Genomic DNA, 20262 nt, shown 5'->3' on the forward strand with positions numbered 1-20262 from the left:
CTGGGGATATAGAGCTGTGGGGCTGGAAACCGGAAGGAAAACAACCCGTCGGGGCCAGGGCACAGGAAGCACTGAGGAGGTGAGCAGAGAAGGATGAGGCAGAGGTGTTGCAGAACCTGGATTATTCAGCCCGAATTCCCTGTACTCTTGGCTGGGGATGTTCTGCTGGACCGAAGTAGGGTCTCAAAGAGGCTGGAATGAGCTAGAAACCTTGCACTCGAATCAAACCCCTCCATGCGGAGCTCTCCGGTAGCCCCCCAAAATCAAGACCTTGACACCACGGCCTTTCTGAGCCTTTATATAATATCAGTATTTCAATTCCATAGTGAGACTTTGGGCATAATACATGCTGTCAGTCAAATCAATGAACCATTTGTTCACCAAATACTTATTAAGGCATTGTGGTTATTGCTGAAGATGCACTGTTAAATATAATGCAGATTCTGAAATGTAAGGGGCTTACTGGTGGCTCACTGGTAACAAATCTGCCTGCCAATGCAGAAGACGTGTGTTTGATCCCTAGGTCAGGAAGATGCCCTAGAGAAGGAAATGGCAACTCACTCCAATATTCTTGCCTGGAAAACCCGATGGACCGTGGAGCCTGGAGGGCTACAGTCCATAGGGTTGCAAAATAGTTGGACATGACTTACCAACTAAACAATAAAAACAGCTGAAATGTAAAGCTGACTAACTCTAACTCTGTGATCCTGGACAAGTCATTTCACCTGGGAACATTAATTTACCGTTTAGGAAATTTCTGAGACCCTTCCAGCTCAATCATTCTACAGTTTCCTTACATTATTCATTCAATATGTACATATGAAGCACATATTTTGTATACAAGTATATTTTTTTCTGATTCAAATAAAAACATACATGACCAAGAACTATTACCTGGTTTTAGGATTGCTATGAAAAATCTTACAAACATATAATTACTAAGATAGAATTTTATATTCAATAAATCACTTTATTAAAAAGAACAAAATTATAAGAATTAGAGGTTATATCAGAAAATTAACCACTTAAATCCTCAAAGACATGGCATGAATTTGGTTTAAAATCAACAGGACATGCAATAGGCACATGAAAAGAGTCTCAACATCACTTATTTTTCAGTTCAGTTCAGTTCAGTTGCTCAGTCGTGTCCGACTCTTTGCAACCCCATGAATCGCAGCACGCCAGGCCTCCCTGTCCATCACCATCTCCCGGAGTTCACTCAGACTCACGTCCATCGAGTCAGTGATGCCATCCAGCCGTCTCATCCTCTGTTGTCCCCTTCTCCTCCTGCCCCCATCCCTCCCAGCATCAGATCTTTTCCAATGAGTCAGCTCTTTGCATGAGGTGGCCAAAGTACTGGAGTTTCAGCTTTAGCATCATTCCTTCCAAAGAAATCCTAAGGTTGATCTCCTTCAGAATGGACTGGTTGGATCTCCTTGCAGTCCAAGGGACTCTCAAGAGTCTTCTCCAACACCACAGTTCAAAAGCATCAATTCTTCAGCTCTCCGCCTTCTTCACAGTCCAACTCTCACATCCATACATGACCACTGGAAAAACCATAGCCTTGACTAGACAGACCTTAGTTGGCAAAGTAATGTCTCTGCTTTTGAATATGCTATCTAGGTTGGTCATAACTTTTCTTCCAAGGAGTAAGCGTCTTTTAATTTCATGGCTGCAGTCACCATCTGCAGTGATTTTGGAGCCCCAAAAAATAAAGTCTGACACTGTTTCCACTGTTTCCCCATCTATTTCCCATGAAGTGATGGGACCAGATGCCATGATCTTCATTTTCTGAATGTTGAGCTTTAAGCCAACTTTTTTGCTTTCCTCTTTCACTTTCATCAAGAGGTTTTTGAGTTCCTCTTCACCTTCTGCCATAAGGGTGGTGTCATCTGCATATCTGAGGTTATTGATATTTCTCCCGGCAATCTTGATTCCAACTTGTGTTTCTTCCAGTCCAGTGTTTCTCATGATGTACTCTGTATAAAAGTTAAATAAGCAGGGTGACAATATACAGCCTTGACATACTCCTTTTCCTATTTGGAACCATTTTTAGAGAAATGCAAATCAAAACCACAGTGAGGTATCACCTCACACTGATCAGAATGGTCATAATTAAAATGTCTACAAGTAATAAATGCTGGAGGGAGTATGGAGAAAAGGGAACCCTCCTATACTACTGGTGGATATAAATTGATGCACCAGTATGGAAAACAATGTGGAGTTTCCTTAGATAATGAAAAATAGAGTTACCACATGATCCAGCCATCCCATTCCTGGACATATATCTGGAAAAGATGAAAACTCTTATTTGAAAAGATATATGAACCCCAGTGTTTAAGCAGCACTATTCACAACAGCCAGGACAGGGGAGCACCCTAAATGTCCACTGACAGATGAGTGGGTAAAGAAGTCAGGCCATTTGCAGCAGCATGGATGGACCCAGAGATTGTCACACTAACTCGAGTAAGTCAGAGAAAGACAAATACCACAGGATATTACATATATGTGGAATCTAAATATGGTACAAACGAACTCGTTTTCAAAACAGAAACAGACTCACAGACATAGAAAACACATTTACGATTACCAAAAAGGAACAGGAAGAGGGACAAATTAAGAGTTTGGGATTAGCAGAAACAAACTACTCTATATAAAATAGATAAACAACAAGGACCTACTTGTAGCACAGGAAGTTATATGCAATATCTTGGAGTGAACCTTAATGGAAAAGAATATGAAAGAATATAAATAACTGAATCATTTTGCTGTACATCAGAAATGAATGCAACATTGTAAATCAACTATACTTCAATAAAAAAATTTTTAACTTTAAATTTCTCCAAAGAAGACATACAGATGGCTAACAAACATGAAAAGATGCTCAATATCACTCATTATCAGAGAATGCAAATCAGAACCACAATGAGGTACCATCTCACGCCGGTCAGAATGGCTGCTATCAAAAAGTCTACAAGCAATAAATGCTGGAGAAGGTGTGGAGAAAAGGGAACCCTCTTATACTGTTGGTGGGAATGCAAACTAGTACAGCCACGATGGAGAACAGTGTGGAGATTCCTTAAAAAACTGAAAATAGAACAGCTATATGACCCAGCAATCCCACTGCTGGGCATGCACACCGAGGAAACCAGAATTGAAAGACACGTGTACCCCAATGTTCATCGTAGCACTGTTTATAGTAGCCAGGACATGGAAGCAACCTAGATGTCCATCAGCAGACAAATGGATAAGAAAGCTGTGGTACATATACACAATGGAATATCACTCAGACATTAAAAAGGATACATTTGAATCAGTTCTAATGAGGTGGATGAAACTGGAGCCAATTATACAGAGTGAAGTAAGCCAGAAAGAAAAACACCGATACAGTATACTAATGCATATATATGGAATTTAGAAAGATGGTAACGATAACCCTGTATTCGAGACAGCAAAAAAGACACAAATGTATAGAACAGTCTTTTGGACTCTGTGGTAGAGGGAGAGGGTGGATGATATGGGAGAATGGATTGAAACGTGTAAATTATCACATGTGAAATGAATTACCAGTCCAGGTTCAATGTATGATACAGGGTGCTCAGGGCTGGTGCACTGGGATGACCCTGAGGGATGGGATGGGGAGGGAGGTGGGAGGGGGGTTCAGGATGGGGAACACATGTACACCCGTGGCAGATTCATGTCAATGTATAGCAAAAACCAATACAATATTGTAAAGTAAAAAATAATAATAAATAAAATAAATAAAAATAAATTTGCTTTAAAATAAAAAATAAGTAAAATCACAGAACTTCTTCTAAGTTTGTGAAGAGACAGCTAACTAGCTAACTAATTATTGCCCAATGTGGAAAGTGCGGTAATGGTAGATGCAGATAATAAGGCCCATTATCAGAAATGTGATTGATTCAGCAGTTTCCATTTCCTCCTTCTCGCCCTCCTCAACTCACATTCGTCCACTTTCAGAAACTGAATCACGAGTGTGAAGGGGGTTCCCTGAAGGGTAAAGAAGGGAATGCAATTCGAGGAATCGATTGAGGACTAGGGCAGAGCGGGGTGGGTGTGAGGAGGAGGCATTGTCTATGACTAGAGTTTCCAATGAAGCAGGTGATAGACTCTGGCTTTTTTTTCAATTGACAGTAACAAGAAAGACAGCTGGATGCTACAGCGCCAGTGAAATCTGCTGTTGCCCCAAATCTTGCCTTTGCTTCACCTCCCTCAGGACCGGCATCAGGAATCATAGAGATGGATGGAAACACAGCTGATGCATTTTAAGAGAAGTAACTGTACAGACACAGGAAGGACAGAATTCCTAAGGTGTGGTCTCACTTGGCTTATGTCTCATTTCCTCCATTATTCTAACTCCGTTGGGAGAATTCAAAGCCCTCTTGGACTGGCCCGAATTTAACTTCAATCATATTTGCTCCTCCATCCTGCAGCTGAATCAGAACAACTCACTTCTCTCTCTGACCCAGCAATTTCACACCTGCGACTCTGCATCAGCTGGTCAAGTCATCTATTGCCACACTGTCTATATATGTTCAAATCCTGTGTCAATTTCAAGACCCAATAATTCTATCTCTTCTGTGACACTTTTCAAGGAAGCCTGTGACTCCCTCCTCTTGTTCTGAGCTTTCTTCTATTTATCTCCTAAGAATTTTAGTGCTTTCTGCTAAGTGCTATGGTTGCCTGTTTATACTCTACCTGCTCCTATTAGACTGGGGGCATCTAGAGGATAAAGATTGCTAAAAAATATAAACCATAATTTAAAAGAACATATATATATAGTATATATATATATATGCATAGATATATTTGTATATATAGTCAGCAAAAACAAGATCAGGAGCTGACTATTGCTCAGATCATGAACTTGTTATTGCAAAATTCAGAATTAAATTGAAGAAGGTAGGGAAAACCACTAGGCCATTCAGGTATGACCTAAATCAAATTCCTTATGTTTAAACAGTGGAAGTAACAAATAGATTAAAAGGATTAGATTTGATAGAGTGCCTGAAGAGCTATGGGTGAGGTGAGGTGAAGTTGCTCAGTCGTGTCCGACTCTTTGCGACCCCGTGGACTGTAACCTACTGGGCTTCTCCGTCCATGGGATTCTCCAGGCAAGAATACTGGAGTGGACTGCCATTTCCTTCTCCAGGATGGAGGTTCATAACATTCTATAGGAGTTGGTGATCAAAAACATCGCCAAGAAAAAGAAATGCAAAAAGGCAAAATGGTTGTCAGAGGAGGCCTTAAAAATAGTTGAGAAAAGAAGAAAAGTGAAAGGCAAAGGAGAAAAGGAAAGATACACCCATCTGAATGGAGAGTTACAAAGAATAGCAAGGAGAGATAAGAAAGCCTTCGTCAGTGATCAGCGCAAAGAAATAGAAAACAACAGAATGGGAAAGACTAGAAATCTCTTCAGGAAAATTAGAGATACCAAGGGAATATTTCATGCAAAGATGGGTACAATATAGGACAGAAACAGCATGGACCTAACAGACGCAGAAGACATTAAGAAGAGGTGGCAAGAATACACAGAAGAACTGTACAAAAAAGATCTTCATGACCCAGATAACCACGATGGTGTGATCATTCACCTAGAGCCAGCTGTCCTGGAATGGGAAGTCAAGTGGGCCTTAGGAAGCATCACTACGAATAAAGCTAGTGGAGGTGATGAAATATCACCTGAGCTATTTCAAAGCCCAAAAGATGATGCTGTTGAAGTGCTGCACTCAATATGTCAGCAAATTTGGAAACCTCAGCAGTGGATACAGGACCGGAAAAGGTCAGTTTTCATTCCAATCCCAAAGAAAGGCAACACCAAAGAATGTTCAAACTATCGCACAATTGCACACATCTCACACACTAGTAAAGTAATGCTTAAAATTCTCCAAGCTAAGCTTCAACAGTACATGAACCGAGAACTTCCAGATGTTCAAGCTGGATTTAGAAAAGGCAGAGGAACCAGAGATCAAATTGCCAACATCTGTTGGATCATAGAAAATGCAAGAGAATTACAGAAAAACTACTTCTGCTTCATTGACTATGCTAAAGCCTTTGACTCTGTAGATCACAGCAAACTGGAAAATTCTTAAAGAGATGGGAATACCAGACCACCTTACTGGCCTCCTGAGAAACCTGTATGCAGGTCAAGAAGCAACAGTTAGAATAGGACATGGAACAATGGACTGGTTCCAAATTGAGAAAGGAGTACGTCAAGTCTATATATTGTTACCCTGCTTATTTAACTTAGATGCAAAGTACATCATGCGAAATGCTGGGCTGAATGAAGCACAAGCTGGAATCAAGATTGCTGGGAGAAATATCAATAACCTCAGATACGTAGATGACACCACCTTTATGGCAGAAAGTGAAGAAGAACTAAAGTGCCCCTTAATGAAAGTGGAAGAGGAGAGTGAAAAACCTGGCTCAAAACTCAGCATTCAAAAAACTAACATCATGGCATCCAGTCCCAACACTTCATGACAAATAGATGGGGAAACAATGGAAATAGTGACAGACTTTATTTTGGGGGGCTCCAAAATCACTTCAGATGGTGACTACAGCCATGAAATTAAAAGATGCTTGCTCCTTGGAAGAAAAAAGCGATCACAAACTTAGACAGCATATTAAAAAGAAAAAACATTACTTTCCTGACAAAGGTCTGTATAGTCAAAGCTGTGGGTTTTCCAGTAGTCATATATGGATGTGAGAGTTGGACCATAAATAAGGCTGAGCACTGAAGAATTGATGCTTTTCAACTGTGGTGTTGGAGAAGACTCTTGAGAGTCCCTTGGACAGCAAAGAGATCAAACTAGTCAATTCTAAAGGAAATCAATCCTGAATATTCATTGGAGGGACTGATGCTGAGGCTGAAGCTCCAATAGTTTGGCTACCTGATGTGAAGAACTGACTCATTGGAAAAGACCCTGATGCTGGGAATGATTGAAGGCAGGAGAAGGGGATGACAGGGGACAAGGTGGTTGGATGGCATCATCAACTCAATGGACATGAGTCTGAGCAAGTTCTGGGAGATGGTAAAGGACAGGGAAGACTGGCATGCTACAGTCTATGGGGTTGCAAAGAGTTGGACGTAACTGAGTGATTAACAACAATGATATATATGTCTGTATCAGTGGGGCTTACCAGATGGCTCAGTGGTAAAGAATCTGCCTACCAGGCAGGAGATGTGGGTCTGATCCTTGGGTCAGAAAGATCCCCTGGAGAAGAAAATGGCAACCCACTCCAGTATTCTTGCCTGGGAATTTCCATGGACAGATGAGCCTGGTGGGCTTATAGTCCGTGAGATCACAAAAGAGTCGAACAGAACTTAGCAGCTAAAGAACAGCGTATGTATGACTGAGTCACTTTGCCATACAGCAAAAATTAACACAATATTGTAAAGCAATTATATCAGTAACATTTTTCAAAAGATCATTGGAAAGAACCAAATCTATTTCTCAATGTGATTTATCCAGTAAGCACCCACTATTTATCCATTTTATGTTCATGCATGTGTGGTCAGCTGTTTTGGTCATCTCTGCTCCAGGGGATCTTTCCAACCCAGGAATCGAACCTGCGTCTCCTGCGTCTCCTGTGTTGCAGACAGATGCTTTACCATCTGAGCCACCAGAGGTGGCCTATGCCCACTAATAATAATAAAATAATAAAGGACAGGAAAGAAAAATATATGTGGCTGAGAAACTAGACCTTTTCACACCACTGAAATTATGAGTTGAAAAGAATAGGAAAGGAAAACTGCTCTGAATTTGGCATTACTTATGTTCCTCAAGTAATGCCAAATTCAGACTTATGTTTCTGGAGGGCTTCCCCTTCAAAGAGTGGGACAAGACTGAAGCGACTTAGCATGAGCACGATGTTCCTCAAAATAACTCAGAGAAATAGGAATCAAGACTTCATTTCAGCAAAGGTATTCGAAAGAAACCTTTGTATATTTATCCAAAAGTTCTTTCAAGTTGAGCAACTGACAACAACCTCCAATTGGTTGCATTGTAAATGCTCTAAGACAGAATGTGTCCATAAATTTGTGGGCTAACCAGGAAGGTAATACATTTTTACTACCAAAAAATGAGAAAATTCTTGAAAAAGAGGAAAACAAAATCATCCATTCATCTGTCACACAACTATAAGTACTATTGATGCTTTGAGCATTTATTTCTAATGCTTTTTATTTTTTCCATGTCTAGATCATATGTATGTGTGTGTTTGCACACACACATATTTGGTTACACTATTTACCATATATGTGTATGTACACATATCTATTTGTATAATTCTATATGCAATTAGTACATCTAGTACTAATGTACAATTAGTACGTTTAATACAATTAACGTGTATTACAATTAATATGTATGACACACATATATTAATACCTTGTATGTGTATGTACACATATATATTTGTATGATTCTGTATATAATTAGTACATTTAGTATTAATACACAATTAGTACATTTAATACAATTAGTACATTTTTTATCTTACTTTTTAACAACTGAGGTTTTGATTATATTTTTGCTACTTTCATTTAGTTTAATGGTTTAATAAGAAACATTCCAGTGGATATAGCCTAACTTACTTTATCACCCCCTGATAGAGAAAATTTTATATTTCCTTATTTAGAGTTGTGATGCTGGGGTCAGTACCTTCCTCTCTGAAGACGCCTCCGTATTTGGGCTTGTTTCTTCAGAACTCTTTCTTAGAAATGTGATCTCTAAATTAGTGGGCATAAATATTTTTAGGCTCCTGACATATTAGCAACACCCACACGTAATTTCTCTTTATGATTTCCAGCTAGCGTTTAACCCAGTGGCCCTGGTCACTCAGTGACTGTTTGATGAATGGACAATTGACAGCAACATGACCTCAGGCTTCCTGGTCCTCTGGCGGGAATACTTTAATTCAGTTCCTTCCATCCAAAGGAGGCTTGGGTCACCATCCCGGGCAACATCACACCTGCCCTACTCGTGTGGTTAGAGCAACTGAAGAAGCACAGCACTCTCAGTTCTGTGGAAAGGTCTGGGGTGCAGAATGCATTAGAGGCAGGGACCAGACAGGAATAGCCCTCGGTGGACATACACCCGTCTCCGGACGTTCACAAGGGAAACCATTTCCTCACATGAAACCAGAACAAGTCATGTGTTGCGGGCTGACACTTAGAGCGGAGAGAAGCTATTCTTGGATATCCTGAGGCCCTGTGGTTGTCGGGGACCCTGAGTTGTGCAACACTCCGCGTGAAACTCCACTATGCTTAAAATTTTCCCTCCTCACCCCCAGATTCCACTTCCCCATCTGCCAGGGCTGCCTTTATAAAGAGCCAGGGAGATGGTCTCCCACTGCAGAGGGACAGAGGCAGCAGCAAGCACCGAGTCCACCTCGGCTCCACTGACGCTCAAGCCCACACTCCGTCTCGCAGCACCATGAAGGCACCCACAGCTGCTCTCGCTGCTCTTCTCTGCACCATGGCCCTCTGCAGCCAGGTCTTCTCGGCACCATGTGAGTCTGGGTAGTAGCTGAGGGGGTCCCCACGCCAATCTTGTGGCCTTGAGAGCCCCCAAGAGAACACAGAGAACCTCTTTAAGGGTTGCAAAACATCTTGGCTGTTCTCTTCAAGAGTTTTAATCTTTTAAAGGGAACCTCAGATCTAGAGCCAGGGTGAGGGAGTTATAGTCCCATTTTACAGATGGCAAAACTGAAACCTAAACAAATGAGTTTGTAAGAGGCAGAGTCCAAATCTGGTTACTGCCCAGTGGTGTTAGTTTTCCACTAACCCTTCCTAGGTCTCCCCAAGAATTTGTCCTTTGGATGTCTTATGAGAGACAGCCAAGCTTTTTTCTTTTGCTGGGATGTGACTTCTTATTTAGTCATTAAGTGGTGTCTGATTCTTTTGCGACCCTGTAGACTGTAGCCCACCAGGCTCCTCTGTCCTGGCATTTCCCAGGCAAAAAATGCCGGAGTGGGGTGCCATTTGCTTTTCCAGAGGATCTTCCCGACCCAGGGATCAAACTCGCATCTCTTGTGTTTCCTGCATGGACAGGCGGGTTCTTTACCACTGAGCCAAAAGCTAAATGATTTCCTGACCCAGACACAAATTCTTGAAGGGAGATGTGATAAGTGAGAGCCCACAGTGAAGAGTCAAAAAGGAAGAAGGGTTCAGACAGAAATAAAGGACAGAGACAGGGAAATTTCTAGGCAAAAATCCCCAGCGCCTCCCAATGACTGGTCTCCCAGTCTGCACGCTGAGCGGGGCTGTTTCTCTCCCTGTGAGTCTTCCTCACCCTCTCACAGATCACGGGTCTCGCCTTTTCATCTGAACTATGACTCAGACTCAATCTGTCCCTTCCTCCACAGTTGGCGCTGACACCCCAACGGCCTGCTGCTTCTCCTATGCCGCCCGGCAGCTTTCTCGCAAAATCGTAGCTGACTATTTTGAGACCAGCAGCCAGTGCTCCAAGCCTGGTGTCATGTAAGTGCCAGTCTTCCTGCCTGCTTCTGGGGAGACGGGGGATTTGGGGGTGGGAAGTGGGGGCGGGGTCAGCACCCAAAGGCACAAGAGAGCCATCGTGGGAGGCCCAGCCCTCCAGGGCTTATCAAATATATAGGACCTGTGTCTCTGAAGAGGGACCTGACCTGGCCAGGCTTACAGAATCTGGGAGAGCTGAGCGGCTCAGGACACAGAGTTGGGGTGGGCCCCCCCCCAAGATCGCCGCCGACTGCATTCCGCAGTGTGTAATCCTTCCACTCCTCCCCACAGCTTCCAGACCAAAAGAGGCCGGCAGGTGTGTGCCAACCCCAGTGAGGACTGGGTCCAGGAATACGTCACCGACCTGGAGCTGAATTCCTGAGTGGCTTGGAAGCTTTGAGGAACCCAGTGACCTCAGGGGCCCGACTGGGCAGCAGGGGTCTGAGCCTTGGGAGCACCCCTGTCGCCTCCATAGCTACCTCTCCTGGACGCTGGTTGTTGTCAAACAGCCACACTCTGGGACTCGTCCCTAGCTGAGATTGCAACTTATTTATATATACTATTTAATATTTGTAATTTAATTCCCGTGCCCCACTGGGGTCTGGGACTGTTTGCTCCAAGAGGTCCCGAGATACCTTTTCACCAGCCTTCCCGCCCCCCCTTCACTTGCACTGTGGAGGCAGTTGAGCGACTGTCGCCAGCTTGTTCTGGACGGAGATGGCGCCAATGCTGCCAGACCGACACGTTTCTGTTCAGTGTTGTGTTCAGCCCAGCGAAATAATAAAGATGCTCCTTTGGAAAGTAAACTAGCTTCGAGTTTGGTTTTGTTTATCTGGCAAATCAGAATCACTGGCTGACTTTCTCTGAAAGACAAGCATCATATGATATCATTTATATATGGAATCTAAAAAATATGGTACACATGAACCTGCTTACAAAACATGAACTGAGTCACAGATACAGAAAACAAACATGATTACCAAGGGGGAACGGAGTAGGGGGTAAATTGGGAGATTGGCACTGGTAAATACATATGGCTGCTGCTACTGCTGCTAAGTTGCTTCAGTCGTGTCCAACTCTGTGCAATCTCATAGACGGCAGCCCACCAGGCTCCGCCGACCCTGGGATTCTCCCGGCAAGAGTACTGGAGTGGGTTGCCGTTGCCTTCTCTGAAATACATACTATTATATATAAAAGATAACTAGTAGTATCCTTCTGTATAGCATAGAGAACTTTTATTTTGTGCTCTGTAATGACCTGTATCTGGCTCTTTGCGACCCTATGGACCCATCAGGCTCCTCTGTACATGGGACTTTCCAGGCAAGAATAGTGGAGTAGGTTGCTGTGCCCTCCTCCAGGGGCATCGTCCTGACCCAGGGATCGAAACCACATCTTCTGTGGCTCCTGCATTGCAGGCAGATTCTTTATGGCCAGCACCACCTGGGAAGCCTGGATATGTGTATATGTGTATATGTGTGGCTAATTCACTTTGCTGTACAGCAGAAACTAACACAACATTGTAAATCAACTATACTCCAATTAAAAAATAGTTTTAAAAAAAGGATCACTGGTTGAAAGACATAGTAAGTTAAAGAATGGGAAGATGGGAAATGGAGGGAGCTTGAGAAAGGTGAAGAAGGGGACTACATGCCACAGAGCTACTCTGTTGGACAGTTGTGATTGAACAATGGTGACTGCCGTATCGATCAAGGAAGGATGCTGCAACCATCAAGCCATCACTTTACAGCTGCCCTGACAGTGAGCCCTGAGGGAACTCAGGGTAGAAACAGGATGCCCAGCCTCTAGCCGTCAACCATTACAGTCACCCCAACAGTTCACCTTGAAGAGACTCAGACAGTAGAGGTGGACATCAAAGAAATGATTTCAGTGAGCCCCATACATACAAAAGGGCTAACTTCCTTAACTTGAGATATCTGGTTTTCTTAAATTAGCAGTAATCTTTGGATGTCCGAGCTGCCTGGTCTTTGTTGCAAAAACTCCTTTATGTATATCCTGGCTCCTCACCTTGCCTCTACAGAGCAGTCTCTCCAAGTTATCCGAGATACTGCATCCTGGGCTTAAGTGCTCAGTTTTGTCCACCAATAAATCTTAACTCTCAACTTTTAGATTGTGCATTTTTTTTTCAGTTAACACATTGGAGACACATTTCCAGAACACTGAAATTGTGAGTGTTTTATGTATCAAATCATAAGGTACATTAATGGATACCATAAAGAAGAGTATCTGTAGTACATATTTACAATGAATCAAACTTTCTTAATAACAACAGCTAACATATGAGACTGACTCCAGGCTGAGGGCTTTTTCTGCTGTGTTCATTTGATCCTTACAGTGAAATAATATAGTTTAAGTGCTATTAAATTCTCCTTTGACGGAACAGTAAACTGAGGCTGCGGGGTCAGAGAGATTAAGCAACTTGGGCAAGATCACACAGCAAGTGAACAAGCACCACCGAGTTCCGAAGCTAGATTCTGACGTAACGAGAGACTTTGCTCTTCATCATTGACCAGGTTATTTCCCCAAATGCAATTCACCTGTATTCAAATCACAAGCAACGATTGTTTAAGCCACTTACATCAGAATTTTCCGGGTTATGTCCCTGAGAATTGATACATCTTCCAAGTTTATCAACCATCCCGCATGCACATTAACTGCTGAGAACCCCTGAAACAGTCGAGAGAATTCACCTCTCTTTTCCAAATGTGCTGTATATCTGCATCGGTTCGGTTCAGTCACTCACTCAGTCGTGTCCAACTCTTTGCGACCCCATGAATTGCAGCACGCCAGGCCTTCCTGTCCATCACCAACTCCTGGAGTTCACACAAACTCACGTCCATCGAGTCGGTGATGCCATCCAGCCATCTCCTCCTCTGTCGTCCCCTTCTCCTCCTGCCCCCAATCCCTCCCAGCATCAGAGTCGTTTCTAATGAGTCAACTCTTAGCATGAGGTGGGCCACAGTACTGGAGCGTCAGCTTTAGCATCATTCCTTTCAAAGAACACCCAGGACCGATCTCTTTTAGAATGGATAATAGATACAGTGTACATTCTTTTCCTAGAATCCATGCTCCACAAAACAAATGACTAATGTTACAGAGGATAAGACAACCAGCCTACATGTGGAACAGGATTCTGTTTATAGGTTTACTGTGAAAGCTCGATTATTTAATAGATTGCCTGTTTTATAGTTAGAGTCCTGTTTGTAGAAGGAGAAATTCAGAAGACTTGTATGAAAATCAAACAGATATTAACTTTTATGAACCACAATTATTTCACTTTGTTGAAAATAATCTAATTTTCATATCTAAATTAGCTTAGATTTGTAGTGACCAAACTCTTTAGAGTACAATTCAACATTACTATTAAGCAGACATTAAGATGCCTATACTATCAGACCAAAATATTGTTTGCACTGATTCCATTTCTAAGAATCTGTTTTGAAGCAACACAACCTGAGGTCAGGAATATACAGACACAATGATATTCTTTGCAGCATGATTTACAAACATCAAACAAATGGAAACAACCACTTAAACCAGCAGAAGATAAAATCAGTAGAGAAATGAAATGTCCACCAATGCAATATTCAGTGGTTAGTAAAAAAGAGAACACACGTCTATATCTATGGAAATTGTCCATAATATTAGGTGCAAATGATATCTGTCTACCTCTAGTAAATGCAAGGATACTCTACACATATGCTACAAAACTATACATATAGGACAACATTATTTTTACTTTTAGCAACCATAAACATATTTGCAAAGGCATATTTGGAAAGATACATATCAAATAGCTAACTATGGTGGTTTCTTAGAGGAAATGGAATTTTTATCCTTTTTTCTTTAAAAGAATGGAGACTTTATTTTCTGTACTTTTTTAATGTAGAAATTTTTTTATTTTAAAGTTTTTCTTTAATTTGTTACAAATTGCTTCTGTTTTATGTTTTGGTTTTATGGCTGTGAGACATGGAGGATCTTAACTCCCTGGCCAGGGATTGAACGAACCCACACCCCTGTACTGAAAGGCAAAGTTTTAACCACTGGACCACCAGTCTGTCATTTTAAATTTGGTTTATTTTTTGATAAACATGTATTGCTCACCTTTCCAGTCTCATCTTTGATCATCAGCTACCCTTTTATGTATCAAATCATAATGTACATTAATGGATACCATTAATGCATACATCCATGGGTGGATGCAATATCACCCATCTATCAAAACTACTTTCCAGCTGGAACTCTAAGTTGACACAAAGAAAACAGAGCTTAGCTGAGCTTACAGTCTTGATGTCATAATGGTTTTTTAAAAAATTAATTAATGTATGTATTTATTTATTTTGGTTGCACTGGGTCTTCATTGCTGCCTGCAGGCTTTTCCCTAGTTGCAGTAAGTGGGGGCTACTCTTTGTTGCAGGGCACAGGCTTCTCATTGCAGTGCAGGCTTCTCAAGCTCTAGGTGCACAGGCTTCAGTAGCTGTGGCCCACCGGCTCAGTTGCTCTGTGGCGTGTGAAATCTTCCTGGACCAGTGATCAAACCTATGTCCCTTCTTTGACAGGCAGATTCTTATCCACTGTATCCCCAGGGAAGTCCTCATAAAGGCTTTTACCAAATGAGAACAATGCCAGGAGCAAGTTCTTTCACCCAAGGCTCTCCTATCACACACACACACACACACAGACACACACACACACACGTGCACACACATGGAGCTCCTCCCAGAAAACATTTTACAATCCCCTTCCTTTAAGAAATGCCCCGTTCCCCTAAAACCAAACCAGTCAACCCATGACAAGTGTGAAGATTCTATCAGGAGAATGGGAGGAGCAGCTTTGTCCCCAAAGAAGCAGTGGAGGTGCCACCATTTCTTTTCTGTTGGCTTCCAGCATCTCAGGACAAACAAAATCTGCTCATTGATGCTGAACTGCCTCTCACGGTCTGGAAGCCCAAAGGCAAACAGAAGCACAATTGTGCCCACTATTCCCTCAATACAAGGGTTGTGAACAAAGAGTGTAAGGAGAGCAAGGAGAACGGAGAGCATGGGGACTGCACTGCTAACCGACGTGTAGGGCATTTCAGAGTCCAAGGCTTGACTGAGGTCCTTGGTCGGCCTTTCTGGTTGACCTCCCTGGGGACTGTCCTCCTTGGACACACATGTGTGCTGAGGAAGAGCCCTTTCCTGGGGGGCAGCCAACTTCTTGACCATGTGAGTTAGGAGCCTAGAGTTTGCTCTAGGTGTTGAGCAGCTTACAGCTATTTTGGAGTGATCTTGTAGTCTCTCTGGCAAGTAACACCCTTCCAGTAACAGCAGGCTTCTGATCTCTTTGCTTCCGATCAATTCCGTGACCTCGATAACCCAAAAGACAGAGCTTGTCTAGTCATATATCTTGCACTTTACCTGGGGTTGAGAACGTGTGTCCCCTGGCATGGCCCTCAAAACTACAGTCACCACTACACCCCTACACCCCTACCTCTAGCCATGGGATGGAGACCTCTGCTTCTATCTTGGCCCCTGCAGAGATGGGGCAACATGCAGAAGTGATGAGTATCTGATGGCCAAAGCTACATCTTACCTGCTCCTTTACAAGCAGGTGATTTTCTGCTTCAAATAAACAAATATTTCATAGGAGAGGTAAGGAGGGGGACTTAGGACCCAGTCAGAGCCCAGGTTTCTCTCCTGTTATGTCTCTCACCTCCTTGTCTCTATTTGCATTAACTTTTTAAAAAACTTTTTATTTTGTATTGGGGTAAAGCCTGTTAATAATGTTGTGATAGTTTCAGGTGCATTAGAGTCAGCAGAGTGACTAATGTATTCATTCTCCCCAAATTCCCTTCCCATCCAGGCTGTCACAAAACACTGAGCAGAGTTCTCTGTGCTACACAGTAGGTCCTTGTTAGTTACCCACTTTAAAAATAACAGTCTATTCACACTGATTTTTTTTTAATTTAAATGTATTTATTTTAATTGGAGGCTAATTACTTTATTCACATTGATTTTAGATTGAAGTAGAAATATCTGCATTCACAGCCCTTTGAGACTCCAGATTACTGACAACAATTGTCAGGTTTTAAAGCCCTTTCTGGGCTTCCCACTTGGCACGAAAGGTAAACAATCTGCCTGCCAAAGCAAGAGACGTAAGAGGCACGGTTGATCCCTGAGTCAGAAAGATCCCCTGGAGGAGGAAATGGCAACCCACTCCAGTATTCTTGCCTGGAGATTCCCCATGGACCGAGAAGCCTGGCAGGCTGCAGTCCACGGGGTCACAAAGAGTTGGACACAACTCAGGAACTAAGCACAGAGCAGAGCACATACATATATCCCCTCCCTTTTAAACCTCCCTCCAACCCACCCCCACCCCCCCGCCTCCCCCCACCCCTCCTCCCCTCCTACCCCCCCTCCCCCCCGCGCATTTCACCTCTCTAGGTCATCATGTTACATGAATTCTTGTTCATTTTCTTCAGGGAAGAAAGAGGCTGCATCTTCACTGGAAAAAAAACCACTGGGTTCTCTCGGATTTGACTGACATGTCAGAAATCCAACTCCTAACCAGTTGCTGTGGCTGAGGGGATGGGTTTCATTGATCTGCTTAAGCTAATTAAGGTTGCTGTTGTTCAGTCACTAATTCATGTCTGACTCTGCGATCCCAAGGACCGCAGCACACCAGGCTTCCCTGTCCTTCACTATCTCTAGGAGCTTGCTCAAACTCTTGTCCATTGAGTCAATGATGCCATTCAACCATCTCATCCTCTGTTGCCTGCTTCTCCTGTCCTCAATCTTTCCCAGCATCAGGGTCCTTTCTAATGAGTCTGATCTTCACATCAGGTGGTCAAAGTATTGGAGTTTCAGCTTCAGCATCAGTCCTTCCAATGAATATTCAGGACTCTGAATGAATATCCAATGACTATCCAAGGGACTCTCAAGAGTCTTCTCCAGGACCACAACTTGAAAGCATTAATTCTTCAGTGCTCAGCCTTCTTTATGGTCCAACTCTCATATCCATACATGACTACTGGAAAAAACATACCCTGGATTGTGGCTGGATGAATTTCACATAAACTTAAAATCTGAGAACTTTGGGATAGAGTGGCTTCCCAAAGGAATTGTGGGTTTCTGGTATCAAGAAGGACGTAGAGTAGATGGTGGTCAGGAAAAACATGTCTTTTGTCTTTTTCCTGTCTTTTTTTTTCTCTCTCTCTCTTTATTGAGATAACAACACTAACATTTAAGGTGTGATAAGTATATTTTCCCTTTGCTGTCTAGATTAGAAACTGTTAGTCTTCCCCCTTCCTGAATGACTTAATTTTTAAGAAGATGCTGATTTGTGTATTTCCTGTTGCTCTGTAAATGACTATTGCCCAAATCTGAGACCAAGTCACAACCCCAAAATAGGCCTAGTGTTCATTCCAGAACATGCTAAGAGGGTTGGAATTAGTCCTGCCACAAACACTACCCACCCTGCTTTGTAAAAGCAGAAGATGGGGGAAGGTGGCAAACAAGAGAACTCTCAGAATAGTGAGTCATCATTACTGAAATTGCCCATATTGAGGAAGAGAGAAGAACCCTTTATTATTAAATCAACCAAGGGGTAGATGGCAGGAGACACATTATCCTTGCTGCTCCTATTCTCCCTCTTCCCTGGGAACAGCATCCACAAAAAATATTAAATGGAACTGACCACCTCCCCAGACCCAAGGTGGGTTCTGATTAAAATAAGTCAATTTGCATCTTGGGATTTTTTTGTTAAGCTCATCATTAGAATGTGAGTATTTCCCATGTCATCATACTGTTTGAAAAGGTTGCCTAAATAGCAAACCAAGTGAAGATACCATAATTTTCTTTACAATTTTCATATTGTAAACAATCTAACTTAGGTCTAATTTTACTTTTATTTTTCTCATTTCAAACTTTTTTTTTAATTTATTTTTAATTGGTGGAGAGTTGCTTTACAGTGTTGCATAGGTTTCTGCCTTACGACAGTGCGAATCAGCCATAAGTATACATACATCCCCTAAGTCTTCAGCCTCCTTCCTGCCCCACCCCCGCCCCACCCCTCAGGTCGGCACAGAGCGCCAGGCTGAGCTCCCTGTGCTCCTCAGCAGCTTCTCGCTAGTTAGCCATTTTACACACCGTAGTGCACATATCTCAGTGCTATTCTCTCAGTTTGTCCCACGCGCTCCTTCTGCTGCTGTGTCCACAGACCATTCTCTGTGTCTGTATTCCTGCCCTGCAAATAGGTCCATCAGTACCATTTTTCTAGCTTCCATATATGTGCATTAATGTACGATATTTATCTCTTTCTGACTAGGTGTCATTTTAAAGTGTTATCAATATGCTGGGGACAAAATATTCTTTTGCATAAACCTTTTTTCCATATTTAAATGTATTTTTTCATTTTTTAAATTTATCTATTTTAATTGGAGGATAATTACTTTACAATATTGTGATGGTTCTTTTGCCATCCATCAACATGAATCAAAAGAGAAATTAACAGTAACACAATAATAGTTGGGGACTTGAAAACCCCACTCACACCTATGGACAGATCAAAAAATTAACAAGGAAACACAAGCTTTAAATGATACAATGGATTAGTTGGACCTAACTGATATCTACAAGGCTTTTCACCCCAAAATATTGGATTTCACCTTTTTCTCAAGTGTGCTCGGAACATTCTCCAGGATAGATCACATCCTGGGGTACAAATCTAGCCTTAGTAAATTTAAAAACTTAAATGGGTTTTCATAGAAAATTTATTCGTCAACATGGATTATCTTGGTCAAAGGTTAAGATCATTTTAAGGTTCCTTATATATGTTAGCACCATTCCCAGATGACGCTAGTGGGAAAGAAATTCACCTGCCAGTGCAGGAGATGCAAGCGAAGCGGGTTGGATCCCTGGGTCAGGAAGATCCCCTGGAGTAGGAAATGGCAACCCACTCCAGTATTCTTGCCTGAAAAGTTCCATGGACAGAGAAGTCCAGCAGGCCCCAGTCCACGGGGTCACAGAGAGTCGGACACGACTGAGTGGCTGAACATACACACGTACATAACACGTCCTTGCTTTGTGTGTATTGAGGCCCTGATAAACCTCTCTTGAGCTAGTGGGTGTCTGAAAGGCATCCCACCCTCTCGTCGTTCCTGCAGCCCAGGTTTGCATCATACAACTCTGTCTACCTGGGTGTGGTTTAAAGTGAGGGGTGCTGCTTGAGACTCATGGCGTCACTGCAAATGCCACATCTTGGCCGTGAGAACAGCTGTGGAATAACAAAAGTTTCTGCTGGGGGAAACTATGACTGCAGGGCTTCTAATGAGAAGGAACCAACTAAGTGTGGTCCCAGGATGACACCCATATCTCACCTCCTCTCGCTGTGGAAACCACTTCCCTGTAAACAGCCCCAATTAAGTGAGCACTTGAACTCTTTTTGCAAATACCCTGAGCCCTGTGGTTACCCAAGACCCCTCTTGCATATACAAGTCAACAAAGCACCACTGTGCTTAATAACTTCCTCTCTCGTCACCCCCAGTTTCTATCTCCCCATAGCCCGTGGCTTAGGTCTTAAGAGTAGGGGGCATCGCTTGGACCCCAGAAGGGGGCAACAGCGAGTGATTCCGGCCCTCACTGCCCTCTCACCATGGCTCTCTATTCTCAGGCCTCCTTTTGTGGGTGTCCTCCTGCTACCCTTTGCTGTTGACCTCCGAGTCCTGGCTCAGGTCAGACCACATCACCAACGTCCTATGT

The 20262-nt window shown here is 42.7% G+C and overlaps 1 protein-coding gene across 1 annotated transcript; it reads left to right on the forward strand.

The window, feature by feature from the left end:
• The first annotated feature begins 9423 nt into the window (after positions 1–9423).
• Positions 9424–10886, forward strand: LOC128064806 (C-C motif chemokine 3). Its single transcript, XM_052657765.1, has 3 exons — positions 9424–9537; positions 10393–10507; positions 10796–10886. Exons 1-3 carry the CDS (start codon positions 9462–9464, stop codon positions 10884–10886), a joined length of 282 nt encoding a protein of 93 aa, XP_052513725.1. The 5' UTR covers positions 9424–9461.
• Positions 10887–20262: the final 9376 nt, after the last annotated feature.

Source organism: Budorcas taxicolor, chromosome 19, assembly GCF_023091745.1.
Source record: "Budorcas taxicolor isolate Tak-1 chromosome 19, Takin1.1, whole genome shotgun sequence".
Lineage (NCBI taxonomy): Eukaryota > Metazoa > Chordata > Mammalia > Artiodactyla > Bovidae > Budorcas > Budorcas taxicolor.